Here is a 27222-nt window from a genome sequence, read left to right on the forward strand (position 1 = left end):
AAGACAAGAACAAAGTAGGAGGAATCACACTTCCTGACTTCAAAACATATTATACGGCTACAGAAATCAAAACAGCCTTGTAGTGGAGTAACGACAGCCACATAGACCAATGGAGTAGAACTCAGAGTTCAGAAATAAACACACACACATCTATGGTCAACTGATTATTTTTTGTTGTTGGCTATAATTTTTTTTTTTCTTCTGGTGCCTGTCTTTTTTTTTTTTAATTGTACTTTAGATGAAGGTTTACAGAGCAAACACGTTTCTCATTAAACAATTAATACACATATTGTTTTGTGACATTGGTTGCCAACCCCACGACAGGTCAACACTCTCTCCTACTTGACCTTGGGTTCCCCATTACCAGTTTTCCTGTCCCCTCCTGCCTTTTCTTCCTTGCCCTTGGGCTGGTGTCCCCATTTAGTCTCGTTTTATAGGCCTATCTAATCTTTGGCTGAAGGGTGACCTTCAGGAGTGACTTTAGTACTGAGTTAAAGGGCTTCTCCAGTCTCTGTTACACCAGTTGGTCTGGTCTTTGTTTTTGTTTTTTAAGAATTGTACTTTAGATGAAGGTTTACAGAATAAACTAGCTTTTCATTAAACAGTTAGTACACATATTGTCTTACGACATTGGTTAACAACCCCATGACGGGTCAACACTCTCTCTTCTCAAACTTGGGTTCCTTATTACCAGTTTTCCTGTTCCCTCCTGCCTTCTAGTCTTTGCCCGTGGGCTGGTGTGCCGCTTTAGACTCATTTTGTTTTATGGGCCTGTCTGATCTTTGGCTGAAGGGTGAACCTTGGGAGTGACTTCATTACTGAGCTGAAAGGATGTCCAGGTGCCATATTCTCAGGGTTTCTTCAGTCTATGACAGTCCAGTAAGTCTGTTCTTTTTTTGTGACTTAGAATTTTGTTCTACATTTCTCTCCAGCTCTGTCTGGGACCCTCTATTGTGATCCCTGTCAGAGAAGTTGATGGTGTTCAACTGATCTTTGACAAAGGTGTTAAGTCCATTCGATGGGGGAAGAAGGGTCTCTTCAATAAATCAGGCAGGGAAAATCTGATTTTCACATGCATAAAAATGAAAGAGGGTCTATACACAAAAATAAATTCAAAATGAATTAAGGGTCTAAACATACAAGCTAAATCCATAAAATTCTGAGAACAAGAAGCAGGGGAAATGTTGTCAGACCTAGCTTTCAACAGTAGATTATCTAATATTACAAAAGCACAAACAGCAAAAGACAAAATAAATAAACGGGACCTTATAAAAACTAAAAACTATTGTTCATCAATAGACTTTACCAAAAAAGTGAAAAGACAAGTACCGGCTGGGAGAATACCTTCAGAAGCCATATATCCGACAAGAATCTAATAACCAAAATACACATAAAAAAAGAAAAATAACCCAATCATAAAATGGACAAATGACTTGAACAGATATTTCACTAAAGAGGACATTTAAATGGCCACCAAACACATGAAATGATGTTCCGCGCCATTAGCGATCAGAGAGATGCAAATCAAAACCACAATAAGACACCATTTTACTCCCACTAGGATGGCTAAGATTACAAAAAAAAGAAAATAACAAATGTTGCTGAAGATGTGGGGAAACTGGAACACTTACTCATTGCTGTTAGGAATGCAAAATGGTACAGCCATTGTGGAAAACAGTGTGGCAGGACCTCACTACCATATATGATCTGGCAATTTCACTCCTAGGTATATACCCAAAAGACATAAAAGCAGAGACTCAAACGAATACTGGCACACCAATGTTCATGGCAGCACTGTTCACAATAGCCAGAAGATGCTCTTTTAAATGCCCATCAGCAGATGAATGGATAAACAAAATGTGGTACCCACATACAATGGAATACTATTCAGCCAGAAGGAGGAATGAAGTCTTGATACATGCTGCAGTATGGATAGAGCCGGAAGACATTATGCTGAGTGAAATAAGTCAATCACAAAAGGACAAATGTTGTATGACCTCACTTATAGAAAAAGACAAGAAAAGGCAAATGTATAGACAACAGGGTTTATTAGTGGTTACCAGGGGCGGGACAAAAGGGGAAAGGGGGGTTTAACTGTGATGGAGATATTATATTGATTACGGGTAGAGTTGCATAGAAGATTATTATAATTGCTGTCAATAAATTGTACACCTATGAAAGGTTGAATTGGCAAAAGCCGTATGATAAATATACTTACAACAATGACAAAAATATATATAAATAAAAAGAGTAGCTACTGAGGCTGCTTATACATAACCAAAAACCTCACAGGATTTGGTTTCTTGGTTTGGAGGTTTAGGGTCATGGTTTCATGGGACATCTCAGTCAACTGGCCTAGTAATAAGTTTAGTGCCCCTGTTCTACCTCCTAGTTTGACGCATAGTGCCTAAGGTCTTAAAAGCTTGTTGGTGGCCATCCAAGGCACCACTGGTCTCTATTCGCCTGGAACAACCGAGGAAGACGGAGAATTAGGAACAAGAGGAGGAAATGGAATGTGTGGCTAAGTGCCTCCATGAACAACTGCCTCCTTTGCCATGAGACCAGAAAAACTGGATGGTGCCCAGCTACCATTACTGAACGTTTTCATCAAAGATTCCACAGAAGAATCCTGATCAAAAGGGTAAAATGCAGAACACAATTTCAAATTCTCATGGACTCCAGGCTTCCTGGAGCCAGGAAGCTTGGATGAACCCCTAAAACTACTACTCTGAGGTAATTTTTAAAACTTAAACCAAAAATATCCCCTGAAGTCTTCTTAAAATCAAACAATACCTTGACTAGTAAAAAAAAAAAAAAATCTGCCTTGAACATTACGATCTTTTAAGAACTATTTGTTGTTAGCTGCCCTCGAGTCAGTTCTGGCTCATAGCAACTCTGTGTATAACAGAACAAAACACTGCTATTCATTAGGTTTTCACTGGCAGATCCTTCTTCCTAGTCTGTCTTAGCCTGGGAGTTCCACTGAAACCTGTCCACCAAAGGTAAGCCTGCTGGTATTTGACATACCAATGGCAAGGCTTCCAGTATCACAGCAACACGTAAGCGACCACAATACAACAAACTGACAGACAGGTGGTGCAAGAACTATATCTATAGGGGATCAAATTGACAACAGCAACTCCAAAGATTAGATAGGAACCTTGGGGGACAGTGAATTTATGTTAAAAGAGAAGAACAACTCAGAAAAGGAGGGCAAGAATGGTTACACCACTTGAAGAATATAATCAATGTCACTAAATAGTACAGGGAAAAACTGTTGAATTGGTTTACGTTTTGCTGTGTATATTCTCGAAAACAACAAAATAAATAAATCTATATTTAAAAAAGCATATACGTATATATACATATATATATAAAGTATTGTACCCTAGGCTCCAAAGGCTTAGAAACTATATTCTAGGATGGTGGGTTGGGTTAGGAAATGAAAGGAGAGAGGACAAAATAAAACCTTAGACTACCTGGATTGCTCTGAATCAACCCATAAAAATCAATGAGTTTGGGAAAGCACTGTGGTAAAACGTAAGCAGAGGGAGCTGAGATTCTCGGAAAAGTCCTTTATTTCCTAGGATCAGAACAATGGCCACCCAAACTAAAGGGAGTTGCGGGAAAAACTGCAAGCACCTAGCGACAAATTTAATGTCACTGCCCTGCTTATTTAATTCCCTTGTGGGCCTCTGATGCTCAATGGACCAGTGAACAAACAGTCCCTGCCCTCTTCATACTGGATGTCTATGCTGTCTTGCTTTTGGGATAAAAGGTAGCTATTCAGACATTGCCAAAGTTTCTGGTTTCTGTGTAGAGAATAAAGAAAGGCACTACCTACCTGAGAGTCCCGTTCTCTCCTTTGTCCAGGCTGGTGAACCGGCTGTAGAGGCGGGTGATCTGACTGTGCGAAACTAAAGAACACAGAATTAGTCCTGGCTGAGGAGGCGGCCCTGCCCTCGAAGGGAACACCAGCACCAGCATGGCCCTTCAGGAGCTAGGTGCCCTTCCGGCCCCAGCCCGCCATTAAATGCTTCAAAGAGAATAAAACGGGGAAGCTTTCACTCTAATTCATCTCTAGAGACTCAAAGTAGACCAATTTAAATGCTAAAGAATGAAAGGTGTTAGAAAATTAACTCAAGCAACCAAAACAGACCCTTAGTAATGAAGTCTATGGACTGTTAAACGTCGCATGGTTAAGATTTTTGGAGACCTGGTGACATAATAATTCAAAGCTCAACTGTGACCCAAAAGGTTGGCAGTTCGAATCCACCAGCCACTCCTTGGAAACCCCATGGGGCACTTCTACTCTGTCCTATAGGGTTGCTATGAGTTGGAATTGAATGGATGGCAACAGGTTTGGGTTTTTTTTTTGTAAGGGGTATAAGAGTTAACAAAACAAAGCCAAATGTAGTTAAAAAGGAAACTGAAAATTTCGCGTTTCAATGCTCTGACTTAGAGGCTATCAAAATGCACGCTTTGATCAAAAACACATACCTTTATCAGTTTGCTGTTTCAGGCAGGCACTGCTGGGTAGATAACTTGTGCTAAACTAAAGATTCTGCTTTAAAAGCCTGGTTTCCTCCTGTACTGCCACCATTAGCCCTGTTGTTGCCTGCTGCTGTCAGTCGATTTCAACTCATAGTGGCCTTATAGGACTGAGTAGAACTGCCCCATAGGGTTTCCAAGGAGCAGCTGGTGGATTTGAACTTCTGACCCATTGGTTAGCAGCTAAACTCTTTTTTTTTTTTTTTAGCCGTGCTTTAAGTGAAAATTTACAAATCAAGTCAGTCTCTCAAACAAAAATTTATATACACCTTGCTATATACTCCTATTTGCTCCCCCCCACTCCCTTGAGAAAGCACACTCTTTTTCTCCACCCTGTATTCCCATGTCCATTCATTCAGCTTCTGTTCCCCTCTGCCCTCCCATCTCCCCTCCAGACAGGAGCTGCCCACATAGTCTCATGTGTCTACTTGAGCCAAGAAGCTCACTCCTCACCAGTATCATTTTCTATCCCATAGTCCAGTCCAATTGCTGTCTGAAGAGTTGGCTTTGGGAATAGTTCCAGTCTTGGGCTAACAGAAGGTCTAGGGACCATGACCTCCAGGGTCCTTCTAGTCTCAGTCAGACCACTAAGTCTGGTCTTTTTATGAGAATTTGAGGCCTATATCCCATTGCTCTCCTGCTCCATCAAGGATTCACTGTTGTGTTCCCTGTCAGGGCAGTCATTGGTTGCAGCCGGGCACCAACCAGTTCTTCTTGTCTGAGACTGATGTAATCTCTCATTTATGTGGCCCTTTCTGTCTCTTGGGCTCATAATTACCTTATGTCTTTGGTGCTCTTCATTCTCCTTTGTTCCAGGTGGATTGAGACCAATTGATGCATCTTAGAAGCCATTTGCTAGAGTTTAAGGCCCCAGACACCACTCACCAAAGTGGGATGCAGAATGTTTTCTTAATAGATTTTATTATGCCAGTTGATCTATATGCCCCCTGAAACCATGGTCCCCAGACCCCTGCCCCTGCTACTCTGGCCTTCGGAGCATTCGGTTTATTCAGGAAACTTCTTTGCTTTTGGTTCAGTCCAGTTGTAGCAGCCGAACTCTTATAACCTCTGTGCCAGCAGGGCTGCTTCAGAGTCTTTACCTTTTCCCTCCGGACTGACCTTTGGGTCAAAGATCACCAAAGCCTTGGGTCAGTCTCTTTTCTGTGACTGCATGAGCTCCACTTAGTTCCCAGTAAAGGAACTGGTTCCAAAGAAGCAATTAGACAATTTGTAAAATGGCCATGCTATCATTAGATGACATCTACAAGAAAGATATTTTGCCCCTCATTTTGGGTGAACTCCATAATCTCAGGCACAAGTTGACAATTAAGATAGGGTAGTAACCACAGATACACAATAAAATTTTGAGAATACAAAAAAAGGATTTCTGGGAAGTAGTTTAGTCTCCTGGCCCTTAGAAGTAGGAGGGAAAAAAATGAGAGCTATGAAAGGAGAAAAGACAATAGCCAAATATGGTCGAGTGTGGACTTGGTCTTCGGCCCTACCTTCAGAGGCTTAAAGGGGTGTTCTGATAGCTGTCCTCCTCCCCCAGCTCCTGAAACAAAAATCTAGTTGCAGGCTTAGGAACAACAGAACAAAGTAAAAGAGGCAAACAGGAGAAGCAGACAAAGGCACAGAAGCTGGGGTAAGAGGACGCTAGGTGTGGCTGTGAATTCTTCAGCATTAGGTTTGGTCCTCTAAGCTGGGCTCTGTTCTGTTCTAGCCCTCTAAGGAGCTCAGAAGGCAGAAAAGGTGGCAAAATCACTTTTATTCCCATTGAGGACAGAGCTGGCAGGGGTCCGGCCACTAACAAAGTAGCTGTGGACCCTGTGAGCCAGCCAGGCATGTGTGAACAGCATAGTGTAAAGAGTACACTCTTCTGAGGGTCAGGTAGACTCTGATTCCATCTGAGGCACCGCTGTTTAACAGACAGGGGAAATGAATGAGGTTGTGAGGCAGGCTAACAGAGCTGATGAAAGTAAAGTGTTTGTGACAATTGGTCTCTATTTGCCTGGACCAATAGAGGAAGGAGATTCTGGAACGCCAGGAGAATACAGAATGTGTGGCCAATTGCCTCCATGAACAACTCCTTTGCCATGAGACCAGAAGAAGTGGATGGTGCCAGGCTACCACTGCTGAACATTTTGATCAAACATTCTATAGAAGAATCTTTGCAGAACAGAACTTCAAATTCTCATGGACTCCAGACTTTCTGGAGCCAAGGAGGCTGGATAAATGCCTGCAACTATTGCCCTGAGATAATCTTTAAAACTTAAACCAAAAATATCCCCTGAAGTCTTCTTAAAACCAAACAAGAGTTTAGCTTAACTAGTAAAAAATGTCTGCCTTGCGCATTAGGGTCAAGAACTATCTACGTGGGATCAAATTGATGACAGCAACTAGAAAGATTAGATAAGAACCTAAGGGGGCAATTAGTTTATGTCAATGGAGAAGGAACAACTCAGAAAAGGAGGGTAAGAGTGGCTGCACAACTCCAAGAATGTAATCAGGGTCACTAAACGGTACACGCAGAAACTGTTGAATTAGTGTATGTTTTGCTGTGTATATTCTCAACAACAACAAAGTAAAATTAAAAAAAAAAAAAGTGCTTGGCGAAGCATCTGCGCGTGGGGTGCAGCCCAGGTTGGCTGCTCTTGTCATCATCCTTACATCACGGGCCTAAAGGCAGTTATAAGGCTGGGCTACTTAAATCTTCACTTTCCTCCAGACTCAGCCAGTCACAACCAATTTTGTCAGGAACCTGACCAGTTTACCCTGGCTCTGGCCTCTGGCCTCAAAGGCTGTTTGTTCTAAAGTTCCCTTTAGTTTAACAAAAATAAGTCAGTTAAAGAATTATTAAGTTTCCCAAAAGATTTTTTGAAAAAACAAAATTTACTCTGCACAGTGGTTAAGAGCAAGGCTGCTAACCAAAAGGTCGGCGGTTCGAATCCATCAGCTACTCCCTGGAAATCCTATGCGGCAGTTCTACCCTGTCCTGTAGGGTCACTGTGAGTAGGAATCAACTCATCAGCAACAAGCCGGCTTTAACAGTTTACTTTTCACTTGTTAATTCTCAGCTTTTCTATATTGCTCTGGGGACTTCCTAATTATTTTCAATAACTGCATAATATTAGTCCACTGGGTCATTTTTAGTATATCATATATTTCAGATTGCTTTTCTTTAAGGAAAACAGCACAATTGTATCTCTTCTTATACTAGTTTTTTTTTTTTTTTTTTTTTTTCAGTTGAGAAAATAATCCATGCATATGGTAAAAATGCGAATAGGACAAAAAAGTATACAACAAAGTCTCCCTACCACCCAGGTCCCCAGCCCCCTGGCCAGAGGCAAACACTATTGCCAGTTTCCTGTGTCCTTTTAGAAATTCCTTCTGTGTATCTGTGTGTATGGCGATTTACAGAAATTTAAAACTGGAAGAAGCCTATCAGTTAGCCCAACCTCTTCAACTAAGAAATGCGGCATCAGACATTTTTCTAGTCTAGATGGTCATCTGAAATAAATGTGTACTGAAACCTACTAGAGTAGGATTTTTCAAAATTCCATTAGTAAGTACTGGTATGGCATTATATCCCCATTTCAGGGGGAAAAAAAAAAAGACCACTTTATGACTGCTTGAGCTCATATTTCACCAAAATGTTAAAAATAAATATGTAGACAAGTAGCCACAACAACTATACAAATACCACCTTCCAGGACAAACTGGAATATTTAGAACCCAGTGGGAAAATGCACACACAAATGTCAACTTTTAACATTACTCAATATGGTCACATCTGAACCTATGTCCTAAATGCAAGAATTAATGCTATGATGATACTGTTACTAAGAGCTTTGTTAACCAAGGAAGAAAATTAGAAAGAAAGAAGGAAAGCAAGCAAGCTTTGAGTCAGATGCTTAAACCAAAGGGACAAAGAATACAAAGCAACCCTAAGGTGTACTTAAAAAGTACTTACACAATCCACATACAGGAAGCTATTAGAATTGCCACAGATGAAGGCAGGACACATTTCCAGTAAACTATTCTCACCAGAAGGCATTGAACTATCAGGACAGGCGTCCAAAACCTGCACCTTCATGGTAACCCAAAGGAAGTCTCAGGCGCTGACAGTTACTTTCAGAAAAGCCTGTGCACACGAGGATGTTTGAGTGAAGCTATATTTTTCTCCACTGATGGACAAATTACTGTTTTATACTGTTGAAAGATTATTTTAAAGACCCTGCACACCTTCCTGACTACAAACTCTTCTGACTATTATCGCTGCCTCTTGCTCAGAGGAGGAAGGCATTTCAAAGAAGCCCAAACACCAAGGAGGAATGTCAAAGGGAAGAATAAAAACAAAAAGGGAGTGAAAAAAAAAGTTATTTTGACAAATGAATAGAGACCAAAGTTTATTAGTGGTTAACAGGGATGGGAGGGAGGGGGAAAGGGGAGTCACTGTCTTGGGGGCACTGAGTTTCTGTTATGGGTGATGGAAAAATTTGGGATTGGATAGTGGTGATGGTTGCCCCACACGATGAAGATAACTAATGCCACTGAATTGCACATGTTAAGAATGCTGAAATGACAAATGGTTTGTTACACATATTTGTACCACAATTAAAAAAAAAAAACAAGGAAATTAATTTTGTCCTGGCTTTTTATCCTGAGTCTTAATGTGAAAGAACAGATCGCTAACCTGGGTAATGGATACAAGTGCAGCCACAGGTGGCTCTAGATAAAAGATTGAGAACCTGAAGCCTGCGCCCCTAACCATTCTTCCTGAACACACCACACCCCAGTATTTCCCGTTTCCCCACATAAAAGAAACCAATGTCTCCGAGAGCTCACTTACTCTCTTAGGGAACCGATATAGCAAAAGGTGTTCATTTTACTATTCTAACTTTTCCACACCATAAAAAGTTTTGGGGGGAGCCTACACTTTTGGACCTGATAATCCAGTGCACAATTTGCCTTCTCACAACAATCTAAGTTCCTTCTCTTCCATACAGTGCTTGTTGCTCGTAACTCAGGGATCACTACTTTGTACTACATTTTGTGCCTCTCTTTTCTCCCTTTAAAAGCGAGAATTTAGCAGCTGCTGCTCAGGTCAATTAACTTCAAAGTGAGTAAACCTCCGGATACTCTATACTCAGGACTACCTGCCCCTACGAAAATAGTGTGAGCCCTGTTCTCGAATATGACAAACCAAAAAAGAAACCACTGCCATGGAGTCGATTACGACTCACAGTGATCAGTAGGACAGTGTAGAACTGCCCCCGTGGCGTTTCCAAGGCTGTAAATCTTTACAGAAGCAGGCTGCCACATCTTTCTCCCGTAGAGCCGCTGGGTGGGTACGAACAATCAATCGACTTTTTGGTTAGCAGTCGAGCACTTAACCACTGCTCCACCAAGGCTCCTCTAATATGACAAGTGGTTGTTTTTTACCCCACTGTTTTTACCCCATTGTTATGCAACAAAGGCGCATAAAACTTTGGGCTAAACTCAAAATCCACCTCTAGGTGTTTGTCACACTCTGTATCTGCATCTCAACAGGACACAGAAGGCAGCAGTCTAACCCAAAGAGTCAACCAGAGTGACAGAACCTTCAGGCACCACGGCAGGTAAGGGTCATGAAGGGGTCTTAGAGTTTAAGGCAGTAACAGTGTGAAGCTGAGCTTCCGCTGAAATTCTAGCCCAGGGAATTGTTCTCCAGCAATTGTTTTTACCAGGCTTGTGCTATTTGTCGGAACTACAGAGAAACCCACACCACCTTTATCATCACTACACCCTTTTAAACAAACAAAACCTCACCAGCCTGTAAGATATACTTCCCAAACCTGTTCAACTCCTTCCCCATATCACAGGACACACCAGAAAAATAAATCAATCTGTACTCATTACTAGTCAGTTGGCATGAATTGTTTCTCACAAATTAAGTGGCTATTAAAAAAAAAAAAAGGCTTTAAGTAATTTACAGGCTATTGCTACAGTAAAATGAACTAATAGTGGCAGTTACAGAAATTCCCAAGACATCTGTAACCTTTGCCCCAATTATGGCTTTTATTCAAATGAGCTTTAACTTACAGAAATGCAGATGTGTGAAAGAAGGCAGCAGTCAAAGAAAATATAACAAATATTTTATACCCACACAAAATGTTCCTTAGACAGTGTTTTCTTAAATTGTTAGAAACATCAGGATTTCTACTCCTTTAGAAGTTTTATTTCCCTTAGAATTGGTGAAACAGCACCTGTACTTGGTTCCTAATCCAATGCTCATCGAAAATAGGAAAATTATAAATGCTGTCACCTTCCCAATTACATAGCCCTAGACAACCAGCTCACGCAAATGATAGTTTTCCAATAAAATGGTCTTATCTATAGTTCAAAGTAATAGCTCACACTTACGTGGAACTTACTATGCATCAGACACTATTTTAAGCAGTTACATAATTTATTTAATTCTCAGAACAATCCTGTAAAATAGGTCCTATAATTATTCCCATTTTACAGATGATGAAACTGAGGCTCACAGGTAATTCTTAACTAGAATCACTTTTGCAGACACTTGGTGATTAAATTTCAAATACTGGCTAAACTAGTCATATATGAACTCTCATCAATTTAGAACATGGAAAATATGTTTAGATATAATCAATTTCAATGCAAAGCTTTCATATAGAATACAAAGTCAGTTTTCCTCAATTATGCTACATTTTCTTACTGGCAAAGGGAGTAGTGAAATGTCTTACGCTTAACTTAAAGCATCCCTGATTGATAGTTCCCAAAACTCTTTTTAATGGAACAAGAAGCCAAGAAAAACCTCCCTACCCTTCATAGGGTCGCTATGAGTCACAACCGACTCAATGGCACCTAACAACAATCCTACCTCCCAAAGAACCCTGGTGGTACAATAGTTAAGCTCTTGGCTATTAACTGAAAGGTCACCAGTTCAAACCCACCAGCGGCTCTGCAGGAGAAAAGACCTGGCGATCTGCTCGGTAAGGATTCACAGCCTGGGAAACCCTATGGGGCAGTTCTGCTCTATCCTATTGGGTCACTATGAGTTGGAATAAACAGCACACACAACAACAACCAGGTATTTGTTGTTTTCATTCTTCCGAACCTTTTGCATCATGCTAAAATTACTGCTTTAAGAAACAACTCTGCTGATGGGCATCAACAGGATAAAGTGATGGCTCAACTCCCAGAGCGGAGGAATGACTTCCTAGCAGGGAGGGGAAAATGGCTTCTGGAAACTACCCAAAATGTCCTAGGTTAATCTACCCAAATCTAATCTGTTCATCCATGCATCCAGGCCAGCTACAACAGACCCTCTCCGCCCTGGGTTCTCAAAGTGGCCGCCTCACAATTTCAGCTATCTTATGTCGTGATGCTACTCATAGCTCTCTTGTGCTTATCTCCCCAGCCAGGTTGTGGCTTCTCTTATCACCATCTTCCGAGTACCAAGCGAGCATAACATTGACCACAGACACGGCAAAAATTCAATAAATACTTTTTTCATTAGGCTTTTGGGCTCAACATAGACATTTGTACAGGTAGTGGATGAGACTCTCCCTCGTGCTTGAGTCACTGTTTGGCAACTGGAAAACCAGTTCTCCCATGAGTACTTAGTTCTGCTTGCCCAGTCACACGAGAAAATAACCAAGACCCTAAAGCAATCCAGGCCCTTTTCATTTAGTCAAATAAAAACAAACCAGGATTGGATTACTGCCCCTTTCATCCTAAGGCACGAAGCGCTCTCTCCCGTACTCACTACACTTATACTGCCTCCTTACGTGACTCTATTTTAAGCAAGAATTCTTTAATTCTGGTGTCACTCTAGATGTAAATTAATTATATTTACAAGTTTGTCCAGCAGTCATGGCCACAAAATGTAATAAAACACCTGCTGAATCCAAACTTCATATATTTCTACTCCTGGGGTCAGGGAAAGTCATAAAATGGCTCTAAAGTCAAGTGGTCAGATAAAAACTGCAGATTATAAACAGCTCATTACCTTCTGCCATTCATCCAAAATCGTGAAAAAGACAGCCTTTGGTATGCGCTGCGCTGTTGTCATTCAATGTCTTTAAGAAAAGGTTAAATGGCTATATATTAGGGGATGCTGAAAAAGTAAATCAATCTGACAAGAGGTTGGGCTGGATGACATCCCTTCCAAGATTCTAGAAAGCTAAACTTGTCAGCAAGCACAGGATAGCATTTAGTGTATTCCAGGCTACCACTGCTTGTCATTCCAGCACCCCTCAGTGTTACCTGCTTATGGGCTACTAAGTTACCCCATTAGCAACGACAGGGATCATGAAGAGACAGAGCTCAGGTGACTGTTTAACTCACTCAAAACGTAAGAGTTGATAAAGGATTACTGAGGAGAGAACATCCTGTATGTACGCTCACAGGCTATGCAAACACATGATGGTGTTTTATAGAGGGGCTGGGTGAGGGGAAGCGTCTACTTTGCAATTTGGGTGCAGAGTGAAGAGCTGCGTACTGTTCTTCAACTTCCTTTCAGCACTACCATTTGATAACCACCGCTGGGTGCCTTGGAGGTCCCCTGAGACTTCTTCCTCAAACAGCAGTCCCTCTTTTTTTAGTTCTAAAGTTCAAGGAACTCACTAAGCAAAGCCCTGTTGCTCCTTTGTTAGTACAAATTCTCACTGAGATTTTTTGGAGCACATGCAATTTCAACAGTGACTACATGAAGTACAGCAGCAGAGCAGAAACCAATACATCTGAAATCGGGACAGCAAGCATCCTTAGTGTGAGGCAAAATCCGTACGTTTTCTCCAAAAGTTCAGACTGTACTCTTACTCTCAGATCCCTGACTCTTTAAAGATCTCCTGTCACCACGTCACGTCTTCCAAAACCTTACTACTGTACACGGCTTTGGTTTTGGGTTTATTTTTTCCAGTTTACGCCAAGAACCTGCTTGTGGTTTTCCACAGTTGTCAGTGGTTTTAGATACTTGCTCGAACGTCACAGAAACAGACTGCATTCTTTACGGGATCCATTTAGATTTCCCGAATTTGCTTCTCGGGCTCTCCCTACTGTTCAGGATGCCTCTTCATAAGGAAGGTTGCTGCAAGAAAAGATAAATGAAAGGAATTCGGGAGCTTCATGGATAGTGGGGGTGGGGAGAGGGAGAAAAGAGGGGTGTCGGTGCTGTACGGTTGACAGACTCCCGCCTATGAGTGGAAAGACAGCCCCACAAGAGCGAGTTCCAGTCGGGGAGCTGGAGCTGGAAGAACAGGTCCTTCAGCCCTCGGGCTCCCGGAGCTCCAGCGCTGGAGGCCGCTAAGGACCTTCTCAACCTTACCGGCACCACAGCTCCAGACCCCAGCGACCACCGCCCTCAGTTTCCTGACCAGCTGGAGGCACCCGGTCGCATTCCCACCCCGGCCCGAACTCACAGCCAGTCTCCTTCTTGATCTCCTCGAGCTCTTCGTCCCGCAGTAACGTAGAGGCCCGAGACCCCATCCCCGAGCCGGGAGTTCCTCCGGGAGCAGCGGCGGCTGAAGCGACGGCGAAGAAGAGAGGGAAGGAGGAAGAGAAGGAAAGACTAGGGGTCAAGAAGGGAGAGGGCAGTGTGTCTGCTGCGGGCAGGGAGAAAACCCAGGGGTGGTGCGCAGGCCAGGGCGGTCCCGGGGACTAGCCAATCAAGAACGAGGCTACGCCCTGCGCAGCAGCCGACGTCGGCGGTTCCAGCCCCAGCCCCCGAAAAAATCAACCCGGCGCCCGGCCGAGTTGCACTGAGAGCTGACCCCGCCCCCGGAACCGCGGCTGCCGCCGGCCTTAAAGGGGCAACGGCATGCCGGCGCCAGCGACTGCAATTAAAAGGGCAACGCCATCGACTCGCTGTCTTACAACATACTAACTTGCGGTAGACAGCGTATAGCCTAACCCGTTTCTCACAGGACTCTCAGCCTACAAGGTGGCATGGATTGAGGAGAGAAACAATAAAAATAGATAGCTGGATAAAACGTCGCAAGGGGAGAAGCCTAGAGTGTGTCCCCTGGGAATTGCATGCTGGGAATGGCACTTTTTTTCTGCGCAGCCCTCTCTCCTCCCGACCACAGGGGGCGCTAGACAACCGGCTTCGGGACTGCGCGCCCATTGGCTCCCTGACTAGACGCCGGGGCGGGGAGAGGGCGGAGTTTGAGGGGAAGCGTCCGCTTTGCGGTTTGGGGCGGAGCGCTGCGTACTTTTCTCCAATTTGCTTTCAGGACTAAGATTTGATAACCACCACCGGGTGGCTTGGAGGTCCCTGAGATTTCTTCCTCAACAGCAGTCCCTCATTTTTTAGTTCTAGACTGAAGTTCGAAGAACTCATCGTTTGGCTGAAATTAGGATCACATTTCTCAAACTTGCTTGGAAAGGAAACCCTAACGGCGGAAGAGAGTTAATTGTATGGCCCGCCATTTATTTGGAGTTTCTTATTTTGTCTTAAAAATGAGGAATTTTGCAGTTTATTTTGTGGCACGTTCTTATTTGTTTTAATTGAGAACGTTTAAAATTACCGGTTATACCTTCTCAGGTGAACCAGCTCTTTTCCTGTGGCTTCACCTGACTGCCTGCCACCGCCTCCTCAACCCCTCTAGTGTTCCTTTGGACCAAACCGGTTTGAGATATGGAAGAATCAACTTCTGACCACTGTCACTTAGTACCTAAGTACTGGGGAGCTCAGTATCTTGGCAGTTTGCTCAAAGTCAACTTACGTTATTAGTTTTAAGCTCTTCCTACCGCTTTGACGGCTTAGCCTAAGCCCCCATGCTTTCCTTGTGGGCCAAAGTTCTAGTCTCACCGAGTTGTCTTCGTGATTGGTCTGGTCTTGCCTGACCTAGTGATGTCTGTCTTCATTATGTAGAGTGACACTTTGAATAAGACCTAAGAGAAGCCACAGGGGCTTCTTTTTATCTTCCGAAAATGGTTGTGTTAGGAAAACCTTGATGTCAGCAACATAAATATCTATTTTCTGGGTTAGCCTTGAAACCAGTCTCTTAATCCTAAACTTACTGTTCCCTTCGTTGTTTTCAGTCTTAACCATTTGCATCTGTCTTTGGTCAAAGCGTTCTTCGCCTTGTGGGGTTTTGCCTCCCCCTACCTCTCCCCCCGCCCACCGCATTTCTGATTTAGTTTAACATTTCTTTGATTTCTTTATTTTCCAAGTATCTCACAAACTTTTTTTCTTAGTTATCTTTTTTAAAAATATAAAAGTTTTTTTTTTTTCCTATTAAGGGCTGGTTTTTCCAGTTTTTTTGTTTCTGTAAAAATTTTCCCTTTTGTCTTTTGGATTAACATGAACAAAGAAACAATTTTCTCAGACACTCTGCTGACTTGTTTTATGTTCTTTCTGGGTGCTCTGTTGGTGCAGTGGTTAAGAGCTATGGCTGGCTGGTGGGCAGTTTGAATCCAACAGCTGCTCCTTGGAAACCCTATGGGGCAGTTCCACTCTGTACTATAAGGTCACTGTGGGTCAGAATCAACTCAACAGCAATGGGTTTGGGTTTTTTTGATTCTGTGTGCATAACACTTGGTCTTGCACTAGACCACAGGCATCCTCCACTAGGGGCCTAGTTTTGGTTCAGGTTCCAATGTCTTCTAGCTGTGTGACTTGGGGCAGGCATCCTATCTCTTTCAACCTCAGTTTCCTCTTCTGTACATTAGGTAATAGTTGTTGCAAGGATCTAATGAAGTAATATTTGTGAAAGCACTTGAGAGATCTTAAAGATACAAGGTACTTATCTGGCCAAATGCCCTATAACTTCTCATGCTCTTCCTAGCTGAGTTAGATCTAGTTATTTCGTTGATGTTTTATGCATAGAGCGAATTGCAAAGTTCACCTGGTGAATATTCCTAGTGTGGTAAAGTAAGCAGCTTCTTAATTTAAACCACCATAGAAGAGCTGGATGTAGAAGAGTTGGGTCCTAAATGTCAGGACATCCAAATAACAGAATTGTTTAAAAAAATTCTTTAAAAAAAAATCTTTTAAATTATGGTATTAGACTAAATAATGTAAGTTTATCTATTAAGAATTATAGTTCTTTATAGAAGGTAGAATATTTTTACTTTGCACATCTTCTGCATTGTCATTCTTTATAGTGAACATGCATCATTTTTACAAGGACAGTCAAGTCCATGGCACGTGGCAGTTTGACTAATTGGTGATGCTGCAGCAGCCCAGTGTCTGAGCTGTGGCCAAGGTGGAGTGGAATGGCTCTTGCAGTGACATCATGGCAGTCTGATTGATAATGCATAAATGGTGATAGTAGTTCTCAGTCACTTATGCTTTGGTTGGTAACAATGTCAACCTCTGGAAATGTTAGTCCAGAAAAGGCTAGATCCAGGAGAGGTTGGATCCCAGACATTTCTGGGAAAACAATTTATTGCAGCATGTGTTGGCAAGTATTTTGCCGATGTAAATTTTTTGCATTTGTTCTTTTTGGTTTTTGCCTGTTGAAAATAGCCTCTAAGTGTTCTGCTTGTTGCATTTAGCTAAGGAAGGGAAGGTGATATTATCCCTGTTTTATAGACAAAGGAGCTTGCCCAAAGCCTTGTAACATTCAGTTTCCCATCGTGAATTAGAATTGGTACTTGCAATGATCCTTTTCTCATTATCATTCTGAAAAGATTGACAGAACTAATTGTATTCATTTTTGTTCTTGTTTCTCACAGGTATAAGGAAAGGGAAAACAACCCCACCCCACCCCCAAGAAAAAACCTTTTAAAAATCTTAGATCTTTTTTATTTCCACGTATTTGGATATTTAAAGAAGATTATTTGAAGACTGCTTTTGGAATCAAATAGCATGGATCCCAGCAGTGACTACCATTTCCTCAATCAGATTTTGTGGAGAAGGGTGAAACTCACATTGGTTTGTGGCGTCTTCGAAGGGGTGCTCCAGCATGTGGACCCTAACAAGATTGTTGTCCTGAAGAAAGGTCTCATTCTATTTCTTATAAACTTCTGCCCAGTTCTCTTTTAAGAGATTAATGACTGAGTTTCCGGGATGGCTTTAGGCTCCATGAACAACTGGCAGGGAGACATTATTCCTACTTTAGGGAAGGAATGGGGTGGGAGGAAGGTTAGAATCTGTTTTCCCTAACTCAGAAATGTGGTGGCATATGCCTGTCCTCACTTCTATATTCATTGATGTGATAGTGGAAAATTTCAATATGTAGTTTTTTTGGGTTTTTTTCCATCTAAAATATTAACTTGCTAGGGTTGTTGTTTTATTGTCATGATAAATTTCAAGTTCAGAATTGAAACAGGTATACATGGCATTTGAGGGGTTAGTATTATTGGTAAGCCACATTCGTGAGTTAAGGTAGAATTTGTGGGCTGGGATGGAACTGTAACAGGCTTTTGAAACATTAATTCATTCAGTAATCATCTACTGATTTTTTTTTATATCCCAGGCAGTGTGCTAGGTATCAGAGATAGGAATAGGAATAACATGGCCCCTGTCCTTAAAAACCTTAGTCTAGTAAGGAGATAGATAAGCAGGTAGACAAGTATAATACAGTGTGATACCCTCTTGGATGGAGGAATGTGCAAGATGCTGTGGAAGATCAAAGCTTCAGCTAATTTAGATCTGGGAGTGCTTGAGTTGGCACAGTGGGTAAGGCTTCCTAAGGGAGAAATTGGTGGTGGCACTGCATCTGGGTGAGTAGGAGTTAACTGCATGGAAAAAGAGGGTAAGTTTTAAGAGGATAGTTTTAGCCAGTGGTTCTCAAACTTTATTCGTGCATCTGAATCACCTGGGAGACTTGTAAAAAGCATAAACTGCTAGGTCCCACATCCAGAGTTTCTGATTCTTTATCTCTGGAATGGGACCCAAGAATTTGCATTTCTAACAAATTTCCAGGTGATGCTGATATGCTAAGTCCACACGTTGAGAACCACTGTTTTAAGCAGAAGGAACAGACATGTTGTTAGTTGCCATCAATTGATTCCAACTCAGATCCACCCCAGGTGTGCAGCATAGAGCTGCCCCATAGGGTTTTCCAGGCTTGTGACCTTTTGGAAGCAGATCTCCAGGCCTGTCTTCTGAGGTACCTCTGAATGGGTTCACACTGCCAACCTTTCAGCTAAGTAGTGAAGCACTTAACTGCTTGTGCCATCCAGGGACATGGAGACATGAAAACGTGATGCATTCAGGAAACTGTAAGTAAATTCAGTATGCGGATGTGATGAGAGAGAAGGTAGGAGAAGCAGGAGTGAGACATATTGAAAGGATTTTACATGTAGTATTTGGACTCTATTCTGAAAATAATAAGGAACAATCTGAAAGATTTTTAAGTGGAATGAATTTTCAGGCTGGTTCCCCCCCAAAATTTAATGCTGTGTTAATTAGGAACCATGTTCAGTTCTGGAAACAGAGACTCACCTACAGTGACTTAAACAAATTAGGAGTTTATCCTCCCATAGAAAAGAAGGCAGACAGCCCGGGGCTACTGTGACTCCCCAAAGTCAGCAGGGATCCAGAATTCTTTCTGTTTTACCATTGAGGTCACCGAATAGCTGGTAGAGTTACAGACAGAAAGAAGAGGAAAGGCAGGGGGCAAAAGCAGATTTCTCCCCGCTGAGTCAGTCCCCTAAAGAGCTGTCCTGGCAGTCCAAGCCACTGCTGTCTGCAAGGGAGATTGGGCACGTAGCCAGCCTGAATAAATGGCATTAAGTAAGCAACAATCAGTGATTGTTCCGCATGATGGTTTGTTCCACAAAGCATTCAGTCCAGATGGAATACTTTGGTGTGTTTCTCTCTCGTCTTTAATGACACAGATTTTATAGAGTTGACATTGTAAGTCTGGTATATCATATGTACTTTTTTTTTTTTTTGCTTAACACTGTAACAAGCATTTTCTCATGTTATTTAAAATTTCAATGTAATGGTTAAACATTTTAAAGCAGAAAGCTTAAGAGCTTTTTTTCTGTTTGGAGTTGTAATTTTCTTCCTAGGAATAATTCCCAGAAGTGAAATCACTGGGTGAAAGTTACAGATATTTTAGGTGTTTTGGATGCCTGTTTCCAAATAACTTTTCAAAAAGGTTGTGTGTTTTTACTTTGCTACTAGCAATTGAGTATGTACCCATTATAGTGGACAACCTAACTTTGGTTTAAAAAATGCTGATATGTTTCTTTCTTTAATTTTTGCTAGTATTATAAGCAAAAAGTGGTACCTCATTTTGATGTGTTTTAAAAATATTTCTAAATAGGTCTATCAGATATACTTATACTTGTTTATTAATGTTATATACTGTATGGACAAAGCAGAGAGCAACATCACTATGACAGCCCTATGAATAAAGGATTGAAGTAGATGGAAAATAGGGAGAATAGATGAACTGTTCAGACAGTCAAAGGGAAATGATGGGAGTCTGAACGAAGGGTGTAGCAAGTAGTGGAGAAGACAGATTCTAGAAATATTTGAGAGATGGAGTAAGTGAACTAATAATTAGATAATAAACAAAGAACAATGAAAAATGACGCCAACATTTATAACTTAGAAAATTAGGTATACAGTACTGCCACTAATTGATGTAAGTGAGAAGAGGGGCAGGTTTGCTTGTTGGTAGGAGAAGATAATGATTTTAGTTTTGAAAATTTTACACTAAGTCTGTCTACTAGTTAGTTGGAAATGTGTTCAGAGGAATAGTCCAAACTGGAGAAATAATGCGTGGCAGGACAAATGGGAAGTAGATGTGGTCACTCAAGAAGAAGAGAAGGGGTGGAGGACATAAGCCTGGGGAGCATCAGTGTGGAAGGGGAGGGCAGAGGTAGTGGAGACCTGAAGGAGGAAATCAGGGAGCCCTTGCAACAATGGGTACAAAAATGGCTATTCAAATCAGCAAGGCCCGATTCTGAATCCTGATCCTGCCTTTTCACTAGCAGCATGGTCTTCAGGACGTTATCTAAACTTTCAGAGCCTTGGATTCCTCCATAAAATGGGGATAATGAAATGCTTATCTCATTAGGCTACTGAAAAATTAAACGTTGTTAAATAACACAATGCCTACCTTAGAGTGGGTGTCAATATGGTAGCTCTAGATGTTTAGTAGGAGAAGAGCTGAACACAAGGAATGCCCTGGAAGCCAGAGAAGAAAGGAGGGAACAGTGTTGTCAGAAGTTGCGTGGGCATCAAGTATAAGCCTGTAAAATTCATTATTTTTGGATTTGACAAATAGGCAAATTTGTCAAATCCTTTGACCTCATTGAGAGTATTTTCAATGGATTATTGACGGCAAAATTCAAATTACTTTGAATTTATGTGAGGTGACAAAATAGACAGCTGCTCTGAGCAGTTCCATTTAGAAAAGTGACAGCATGTTGTAGCCATGACATCTAAGCTTCTCCTAATGCCCTCACCTACTCACAGAACCCTGTGTTTGGGCCAGGAGTTAGATTTCTGTCACTGATAATTAATATTTTCAAGCATGTAGCATGACACGAAGCAGGGCATGGACTCTAAAAGTGGTCAGCTGCCTTGAACTTTTTTCTGGAATTAGGTGGAGTAAAAATAAATAGAAATACGATAAATAGATGGCCATTAGCCCTGACGACCTTAGAATATTCTCAGGAGAAGTATAAATTCAGTGCACCACACTGCCCTTTATACTATTTGTTTCAAGACTATATAATTTATTACTCACTTTTAATGTCTTGGAGGAAATAATTTAAAGGCTTTTATAAAGCTCTGATTTGGACACTTTTGAGAGTCATTTATTTTATTATAGTTTTGGGGAAATGTTAATTTTTATTAATCAAATGAATTGTTTTCTAAAACAGTGAAGAATGTGGAAACCGGTCGAAGCGTGCCAGGAGTGAAGATGTTTTTTGGGCATGAGATTGTGAATGGTGAGAGCTTCATGTTCCCTGAAGGCTGGTATTGGGATTTGCAGTAGCAGTAAACTTGCTGCTCTGCCTCATTCCAGTGTTTGAAATTAAATGGGTCATTGTCTTGCCTTTAATTACTGCATTTATAAACTCTTAAAATTGGTATTTGAGAATTGACCCTATTTCTGTTTTGGTGGGTACTCTATGAGCAGAATATCTTTGAGGAATTTTTATCATTTTGGTTTTACAATGTAAGGACTGCTGGGACTGGTCACTAGAGACTTCGCCAGTGGGCTGAGTTAGGAATCTGAGCAGGAAGGGATGGTCTGTGCTCAGGAAGTGAGTTTAGTACTACAGGTTCACTAGTCTACTCAGAATCCCTTATCTGAAACCTCGGGGCAAATGTTTCAGAATCTAGAATTATTCTGGGTTTTTGGAAAATGTAACACAAGGCGTATGCTCTTCATATTACATAACATGCCTAGATGCTCTGGGCAACTCTCTGTAATAAAACACACATTTCTACAGAGAAACGGGGGGATAGTCATATGAAATGGAATAAAATAAGATTATACATAACATGTCATGTCAGGTTTTGCCGCCAAAAGAATTACAAAAAATTTTTATTTTTGGAGCTTTTTGCCTTTTAGAATTGGAGAGAAAAGGAAGTATAGAATGAGCCTCATTGATGGCAGTAGGAATCCCAGGAGAGGCTTATTAGGATCTCTGAGAAACACTTGAACAAGGAAAGAAAGCAGTCATGTTCTTTATTTCTCCCAGCCTAAGCCACTTAGCAAGACTAGGACAATTGTTGGCCTAGGAGAATAGATACGGAAGATATCTAGTGAGTGTGCTTCAGATAATCAGAGAAGCCAAATGGGATGAGAGAAATGAGTTGGGAGCAAGAATAATAATAATTGGCTAGTCAGCATTTTTAGTGAATTTCACTTTCTCTGCCCTAGACTCAGTACTTCTACATACCCAGAAAACCCATATAGTATAGGGAAAAGAGACATTTGAAACATAATGGTCCCCCGAGGTGCTTTTCCCCTGAAAACTACTTAAATGTGCTTCGTTGAATCTAAAATGCCATTAATTATAAGATGCATTATTAATTTTTTGTACCCTAACAAAGAAAGAGAAGCTGCCCATCAAACTGTCACGCACATTTTTTGTAAATAACATCTAATTTCAGAACTATTTAAAATATGCATCTTGGGTTCAATGAAATACAATATTTCCATATGTTCCCTGGACTCTGAGGTCCAAAATAATTGATTTCATATCACTGAACTATTAATGCACCAACCTGTGAGAGTGGAAGGGACATCTCTCTGAATGATTTAAGAGAAAACTCCCCAACAGTACATAGTGTGAGGTAAGATGCATTAGGGTTGGGATCAATGGGGAAAGAAAAATACCTTCAGAACCAATGTGAATGACCACAAATGAGCTCTGGAACAGAAAGGGTAAAGGAGACATAGACGGGTTCCTAATCCAGCTGAATGACCGAGGGCGCTATGTAGGGGCATAATATTGGGAGACTTTAGTATTTTTTTTTTTTAGTATTTTAGATGGTCTTTTCTGCTCTGATTATTTACTGCTCGCCAATGAAGACCTCTGCGAATATTCATTTCTTACAAACATTTCCTTTGTAATTACTGGTGGTGTAGTGATTAAGAGCTTGGCTGCTAACCAAAAGGTTGGCAGTTCGAATCTACCAGCCACTCTTTGGAAGACCTATGGGGCAGTTCTACTCTGTCCTATAGGGTCGCTATGAGTTGGAATCGACTCAATGGCAACGGGCTTGTTTTTTTTTGTTTGTTTTTTAGTCAAACTGGGAAGATAAGAGCAAGGGGGTGGTTAGTTGTTTTCAGATTGGGAACTCTGTTGGAAACCATTTGGTTATTTTACAGTAGAACTACTGGATGAAGTGGAACAAGGTGCAGTGAGAGAAGAGACATCTTCTGTTAGGTATGATGGGAAAATTTTCTTAATTTTGATGTTTCTCAAATGTGCACAATAGAAAGCCTTAACTCTAATTCACTAGCTGCTTAATCCCTAATGTGGCCCAGGGAAATAGAAATGAGAAGAAATAGATATTTTCTTCCATCTTTAGATGGTATCTCAAGTCAATTTAAGCAGTGGATGAATGGGTCATCTATTTAGTGGGGGTCCCATCCTTATCATTGATGGGTGACAAAATCAGTGCATGGCACTAGCAACAAAGAACAAATTCACCTGAGTGTTGTTTTTTTGTAAGAATAGTCAAAATACAGAAAGAAACAAGATGGATAAAATGAAAGATGAATACCTAAGTACATGTAAGCCTGCTTCTTCTGCCCCTGAGGCACCAGCCACTTCTCTGCTGAATGACTTTAAGTACAACCCTTCAGGTGAGTACTGGGACTCTGGATTTTCTAGGCTTTCTTTAATGTGGTTCAGAACTCTTCACAGTTGGCATAACCCTGAATCAAGGTTCTACATGTGATGTTCAGCTGGGCCATTGCTTCTAGGCTCAGAATTAAGATAAAATATCATGATTCACTTGTTTATTCAGTATTTGAGTGCTAACTACGTGCCAAGCATTGGAGATAGGGAAGTGAACAAAAAAGAGAAGAAATCCCTGCCTTTGTTGTGCTCTGCGCAGGAGAAAGACACTAAATAAGATATATAAGTAAAATACATAATACCAAAGAAGAAATACTAAAGAAGAAAAAATGAGAGAACAAATATGTGTGTGTGTGGTTGTGGTGGTGGTAGGGAGCAGTGGATTTGCAATTTTACGGTGTACAGAAGAGGGTTCACAGACATTGTGAAATTTGAGTAACACCTGAAGGAGATGAGGGATCAAGCTGTAAGGACATCTGGGGGAACAGTGTTTTAGGCATAAGAAAGAGCAAACACAAAGGCCCTGATATCAGAACTATGTCAGGATCTTGAAGAAACAGCAAGGAGATGAGTGTGGCTGGAACAAGAAGAGAAGTAGTAGTAGGAGATGAGGTAGGGTGGGGAGGATCATGGATCATTTAAGGATCTTGAGCTTTTACTTTGAGTGATAAGAGCAAAAGGCTATTGGAGGGCTTTGTGCAGTGGTTAAAAGCTCAGCTGCTAACTAAAAGGTCGGCAGTTTGAATCCACTCGCTGCCGCTTGGAACCCTATGGGGGCAATTCTACTCTGTCCTATAGGGTCACTGTGAGCCGGAATCGACTGGATGGCAACGGGTTTGGATTTTGGTTTAATTTTAATGAGTAGTATCTCATTGTGTTTTTAATTTGCCTTTGCCTAATGGCTAAGGATGTTAAGCATATTTTCATATGCTTATTTGCTATCTGAATATCTCTGGTGAAATGTTTGTTCAAATCTTTTGCTCATTTTTAAAATTAAATTGTTTATTTTCTTATTGTTCAGTTTTGGGAGTTCTTTACATATACTAGATACAAGTCCTTTGTCAAATATGTGCTTTGCAAATATTTTCTCCCAATCTATGGCTTGTCTTTTCATCCTCTTAAAGTATCTTTTGAAGAGCAGACATTTTTACTTTTGATGAAGCCCAGTTTATCCATTTTTTTTTTTTTCTTTTACGGATTGTGCTTTTAATGCTGTAGCTAAGAAATCTTTGCCTAACTCAAGGTCACAAAGATTTTCTCCTAGATTCATAGTTTTAGGTTTTACATTTAAGCCTATGATCCATTTTCAGTTAATTTTTGTATATGGTATGAGGTATGGATCAAGGTTCATTTGTTTTCTTTCCTTCTTTTTGCATATGGATACCCAATTGTCCCAGTACCATTTGTTGAAGAGACTGTACTTTCTCCACTCAATTGCCTTGGCACCTGTGCCAAAAATCAATTGTCCATACATAAATAAGGTTTATTTCTGAACTCTCTATTCTGTTTCATCTGTTTGTCTTCCTTTTACACTAATACTAGGCTGTGTTGATTACTTTTATTGCTTTATGATAAATCTTGAAATCAGATAGTGTTAGTCCTTCAACTTTGTTTCTCTGTTTCGAAGTGGTTTTGGCTATTCCAGGTCCTTTGCATTTGCCTATGAATTTTAGAATCAGCTTGTCAAGTTCTACGGCAAAACCTGCTGAACTTTTGACTGGAATTGCATTGAATCTGTAGATCAATTTGGGGAATGCTGGTATCTTAACAATTTTGAGTATTCTGATCCAGGAACTTGGTATATCTCTCCATTTATTTAGATCTTCTTTGATTTCTCTCAGCAGTGTTTTGTAATTCTCAGTGTATATGTTTTGTACATCTTTTGTTATATTCATCTCTAAGTATTTCATATATTTTATACAGTTATAAGTGGTATTTTTTGAAACTTCCAATTTTGCATTGGAAGGTTTTGACCAGAGGAGTGATGTGGTCTGACTTCTGTTTCAACAAGATCACTCTGGATGCTGTATAGATACTGAAAGGACAAGAGTAAAAGCAGGGATATGAGTTTGGAGGCTATTTAAATAAGTTAAGACAAGTATTTATGGTAACTTGGATTCTGGTGGTTAGTAGGGTTAGTAAGAGTGGAATTCTGGATATGTGTTGAAGGTGGACCCAACAGGGTATACTGAGGGGAAGTGAGGAATCAAGGATGACCTCAGGGCTTTTGGCCTCAGCAGCCTGAAACATCCAAAACACCAAACCAAACCCAATGCCGTGGAGTCAATTCCAACTCATGGCAGCCCTATAGGACAGAGTAGAACTGCCCCATAGAGTTTCCAAGGAGCGCCTGGTGGATTTGAACTGCCGACGTTTTGGTTAGCAGCTGTAGCTCTTAACCACTATGCCACCAGGGTTTCCCACCTGAAGCATAGGGTTCTATTAAACTGAGACAGGAAAGACTGTGGGTGGAAAAGGCTTTGGAGATATGATGAGTAGTTCAGTTTTGTCCAACTTAAATGTAATTATAAATCCAGACATCAGGAAAGAGGTCTGAGATGGAGATACAAATTCAGGAGTCAGCTTATTTAAAGCCTTGAGGATAAATGAGATCATCAAGAGAGTGAGTATGGGTAGAAACGAAAGAGGTACAAGGACTATGTCCTGTGGCACTCTAACGTTTTAGAGGTTGGGAGAAGAGGACGAAGTATATGCTCTGTTATACCTCTACTTTTTTAAATTATAAAAGTTTTTCAAGTGATTAAATGTCAAGACCCAGAGAATTCCAAAAATGTGGGCTTTAACCCATCTCCAGGCCTAATTTATTTAAAACTATAATTATTTTTGTTATGAAGTACTTTTTAAAAGTGCATGTCTTGAAGTATCCAGGACACAAACGTACAAGGAGGGAAACATTACTGGATTATCACAGGAAATGTGTAAATAGTCTGCGTCATAAGATGACCCAGTGGTGAGGGTTTTGTTTATTCTCACTTGGCAAACAGCATGCTAATAATGTGTGTAATGGGCTGATGCAGGAGATAACATTAGACATTTGAGTTGCAATAGGGTAGGATTTTATGAATATGGCCAAAATTAGTGGGAGGGCTATTGTATTGCCTAGGAAGGTAAGTATCTCTAATGCCATCCTTCTCCTGTAGAGGAAGAGGAGGTAACATACAGGGTGATTGATCAGTTCCAGCAGAAGTTTGGGGCCGCAGTAAGTATTTCCTTCACTCATTCCCAGCATTATCTTTTTGTGGGTATCGTGTCTGTGCCTCTCTCTTCTTATAAGATCTATGATGTTTTCCCTATTAGTTCAACTAATATTTGAGTCCCTGCTGTATGCCAAGCACTGTTGTAAGGCCTGGGGTAAAACAGTAATCAGGGCAACGTTCCTGCCCTCAAGGAGTTTACATTCTAATGCCA

The 27222-nt window shown here is 41.0% G+C and overlaps 2 protein-coding genes across 3 annotated transcripts in view; one reads left to right on the top strand and one right to left on the bottom strand.

Moving 5' to 3' along the window:
- CHP1 (calcineurin like EF-hand protein 1) overlaps positions 1 to 14213 on the bottom strand; it is a 42960-nt gene extending 28747 nt beyond the window's left edge. The window contains exons 1-2 of the mRNA XM_049898010.1: positions 13980 to 14213; positions 3845 to 3917 (exon numbers count right to left, since the gene is read on the bottom strand). Coding sequence (XP_049753967.1) covers positions 3845 to 3917; positions 13980 to 14046 — 140 coding nt within the window. The 5' untranslated portion in view covers positions 14047 to 14213. The remainder of the gene's footprint in view (positions 1 to 3844; positions 3918 to 13979) is intronic.
- Positions 14214 to 17374: 3161 nt separating this feature from the next.
- The window catches only part of EXD1 (exonuclease 3'-5' domain containing 1), a 41180-nt gene continuing 31332 nt past the window's right edge, over positions 17375 to 27222 (top strand). The window contains exons 1-5 of one of the 2 annotated variants that reach the window (XM_049898295.1): positions 17375 to 17507; positions 21355 to 21423; positions 23319 to 23376; positions 23671 to 23798; positions 26955 to 27013. In XM_049898295.1, the coding sequence (XP_049754252.1) occupies positions 17375 to 17507; positions 21355 to 21423; positions 23319 to 23376; positions 23671 to 23798; positions 26955 to 27013 (447 nt within the window). The remainder of the gene's footprint in view (positions 17508 to 21354; positions 21424 to 23318; positions 23377 to 23670; positions 23799 to 26954; positions 27014 to 27222) is intronic. The other variant, XM_049898296.1, reaches the window with a different exon arrangement.

The sequence above is a fragment of the Elephas maximus genome, chromosome 10, assembly GCF_024166365.1.
Source record: "Elephas maximus indicus isolate mEleMax1 chromosome 10, mEleMax1 primary haplotype, whole genome shotgun sequence".
NCBI lineage: Eukaryota > Metazoa > Chordata > Mammalia > Proboscidea > Elephantidae > Elephas > Elephas maximus.